This window comes from Trypanosoma equiperdum (assembly GCF_001457755.1).
Source record: "Trypanosoma equiperdum strain OVI genome assembly, contig: ctg_933, whole genome shotgun sequence".
NCBI classification, from domain to species: Eukaryota; Euglenozoa; class Kinetoplastea; order Trypanosomatida; family Trypanosomatidae; genus Trypanosoma; species Trypanosoma equiperdum.
The window spans coordinates 3080-5885 of NW_027124902.1; the positions used below are offsets into that span (position 1 = coordinate 3080).

General features: G+C 47.8%; 1 protein-coding gene across 1 annotated transcript in view; it reads left to right on the forward strand.

Moving 5' to 3' along the window:
- Nucleotides 1–1852, forward strand: part of TEOVI_000455900 (uncharacterized protein) — a gene marked incomplete at both ends in the record, with an annotated part of 2973 nt that extends 1121 nt beyond the window's left edge. Inside the window, one exon of the mRNA XM_067227315.1 lies at nt 3–1852. Coding sequence (XP_067083416.1) covers nt 3–1852 — 1850 coding nt within the window. The remainder of the gene's footprint in view (nt 1–2) is intronic.
- Between the last annotated feature and the right edge of the window lie 954 nt (nt 1853–2806).

A 2806-nucleotide genomic window follows, 5' to 3' on the forward strand; every position in this document is an offset into this window, starting at 1 on the left:
TGTTTGTGTTGGGGTGGATCGAGATGTGCCGCTTAAGGAAAAGGTTGATAGTTTTCATTGTGGGTGTGTTGGAGTTGTCAGTGCGGTAACTGATGTGCGTAGGTCTGTTAGTGGTCTACGTTCTTCTAAATTAGTGGCGACAGGAGACCGCTGTGTTGCTGACTGTGGTGATCAAGAACCGCTGTTGGGTGCAGGAAGAGGGCCTTTCGGTGGGAACGGTGATAGTTCGATATTGGAAAGGACCTACGGTACTCTCGATGGATTGCATAGCGTTACTGCAGAACGTTTTGTTGACGAACCACTTGTCGCTGCTGGCAGATGGGATTCTTACTGTAGTGAGGAATTTCCCGTCTTCGTTGATGGTGATGTGTTTAGGTGCTTGTTTTGTGGCAGTGAGGTTCATTTGATTCAGGGTAGTCCAAGCGATGTTTTTGTCCCCGAAGCTTTGGTTTCTGAATCGAATTCTTCATTTGGATTGAGGCGTGCAGTGGTGCATGTGTTTGCCGTTTTTATTATCAGCATGCTAATGTTACACCATGAATCATACAATGTTTTTAAGACGAATCCGTTTGTGGATAATCTTTTAGGTGGGAAGTGCATGATGCTGAAGCTCATGTCGTTTCATGCAATCGCAGTTTCTTCGCTGTTAGTTGTGTTTTGTTTTCGTGGTGTGTGGGAAGTTCCTCACGTCGTGTTACTCGTTTCAACAGCCATGTTGGTAGTGGACGACTTCCGTCTGCTTTATGGTGTCCTTTTGAATGTCACTACCTCTTTTGTTGTACGAGAACTTGTTCAGGCAGCCAGTTTCGTTGGTTCATTTGCATCTTTGTTGCTGTTTACCTGTGCTGATGTGGGATATGTTGCTGGACCTCCGTTTCTAGCGCTCTCGGTATGCCTAGCATGGTTGATGTCTCGTCTGGTGGCTTTTGGGGTTCTTCCGGCATTTGCCACTACTGCTGCTGCGGGTTATACTGCTATCATACATACCGTTCTCGCATTGGTGTCATTTTCCCTTGCTATCGGCATTTGCTTACTACTACCTCCATCCATGTTGCAGCCTGGACCATGTTCGTGCGGTAAATCTCATTATGTCACAAACTTCCTTTCGTGTTTGGGGCGTCTTGATCCGTCGTTCTTTATCCGCAGTGTGGCTTGTGGGTGCCTTGTCGCAGTGGTATCTCTTCTTACTGTGGACTCTGAGTTAGTGACGCTGCCGGTGTTAGATAGTCTCCACTTCAAAGCGACTGACATCCCAGTTGTCGATGGCAGCGGAAATTGGCCTAACGGTATTGCGATCAGTCCTGTTGTGGTGTTGCTCCTGTCAACGTTAGCACTGTTGTTGCTGTGTCTTGTGCCAAGTATGGGCCCATTTGTACGTTTTGTGGAACTCGGGCCTGCCACTGCTGCTATGGTACTAATAGTCGCATTTTTTTTTGACGGTAAACAACTCACAGCCACCCTTGCCGCTGTCTGTGCGTTTTCATTCGCCATCGCGGTGGGGGGTTTGCTACGGTCATTGGGAGCTGTCTTTCTGAGCCGCACTGTGGTTCGGGACAACTTTGGGAAGGCCACTGTCAGACCCACCGCTGCTCTGTTCACAACTGTGCTTCCTGTGCTTCTAGTGACTGCCGTTTGTTCGAGTTGCGTAGCACTAATACTGGGGCTCACCGCGTGGCTAGCAGCTGTCCGTGGTAACGGCAATGACTCTGGTGACGGTACCGCGGACAGACGCGGGTGGGCAGTGATGTTTGTTGTGTTAGTTTTTAGCTCTGTGGCTTTGGCATTGCAGCTTCTAGTTGGAATGTGGTGGTGGCTTCCCCGGCTCTACAAGCGCATTGCAGGCATTGTTTAGTGGGGCTTGACACCAAGGCATCAGATCGGGTGTGTGTATTTTTTTTTTTTTATAGAAACGTCCAGGTGCCAAGGGTGAATTGACGAAGAAGGTTTGTTCACTGTTGAGGGAGGAGAATAATGTATTTTGTTGTGGAGGGTTGCGATCTATGAGAGTAACAGGGGGTTTTCCTCCGTGGACTGCTTTCCTTTAGTGGAAGTTATGTCACTGGTGCCATCATTAGAGGATGTGTGTGTGTGTGTGTGTGGAATTACCCACACCAACCTTGCGGCCGATGGGGGATCGGGTGCGTGTTTGTGTATGTGGTGTTTGATGATGGTTGAGGAGGAATCGAAAAATTTGTGTTTATTTATTAGCCAGTTTTATGCACCTGATGGGGAGTTTGGTTAATTAACTGGTTTAATATATATATATGTAGTTGCCGTTGTTATTTATTAACTTACTTTGTGAGAATAAAATTTCGCGTTATCTCCCTATCTTTTGCCTAACCTCTTCCCGTCGTTTTTACACCACGCGACATCGCACGATATATCGTTTCCTTCTTTACCTTCCCTCTTTCTTCAAGTTCCGCTTCCGCCCGGTTGCGCGGTTCCGCGCTCCATAAGGTGGGTGGATCGGGGCCGTCCTTCGCTTTGATTTATTTATTATTTCAGCGCGTTCCAGTGGTGACGTTATGCGTGTGGTCGTTGAAGGATGCGGCCACTGCTTCGGGTTGTTTAGCTGTAGGCAAATTTGCACGCGTGCAGTGAGTTGTTACCGCATGCTACAGATAAGTAGAAAGAAGAGGGAAACGGATTGTACACGTGCTGAGGTGGCGTACTCATCACTTTCTTGTGATTTGTACTTCACTACCTGTCAGGTTGGACTGGTCGAAGCCCTCTTCTTTCTCTTTTCGGGTCTGCTTTCCCTTTTTGTTTTGTTTTGTTTTGTTGTGTGTGTGTGTGTGGGGGGGGG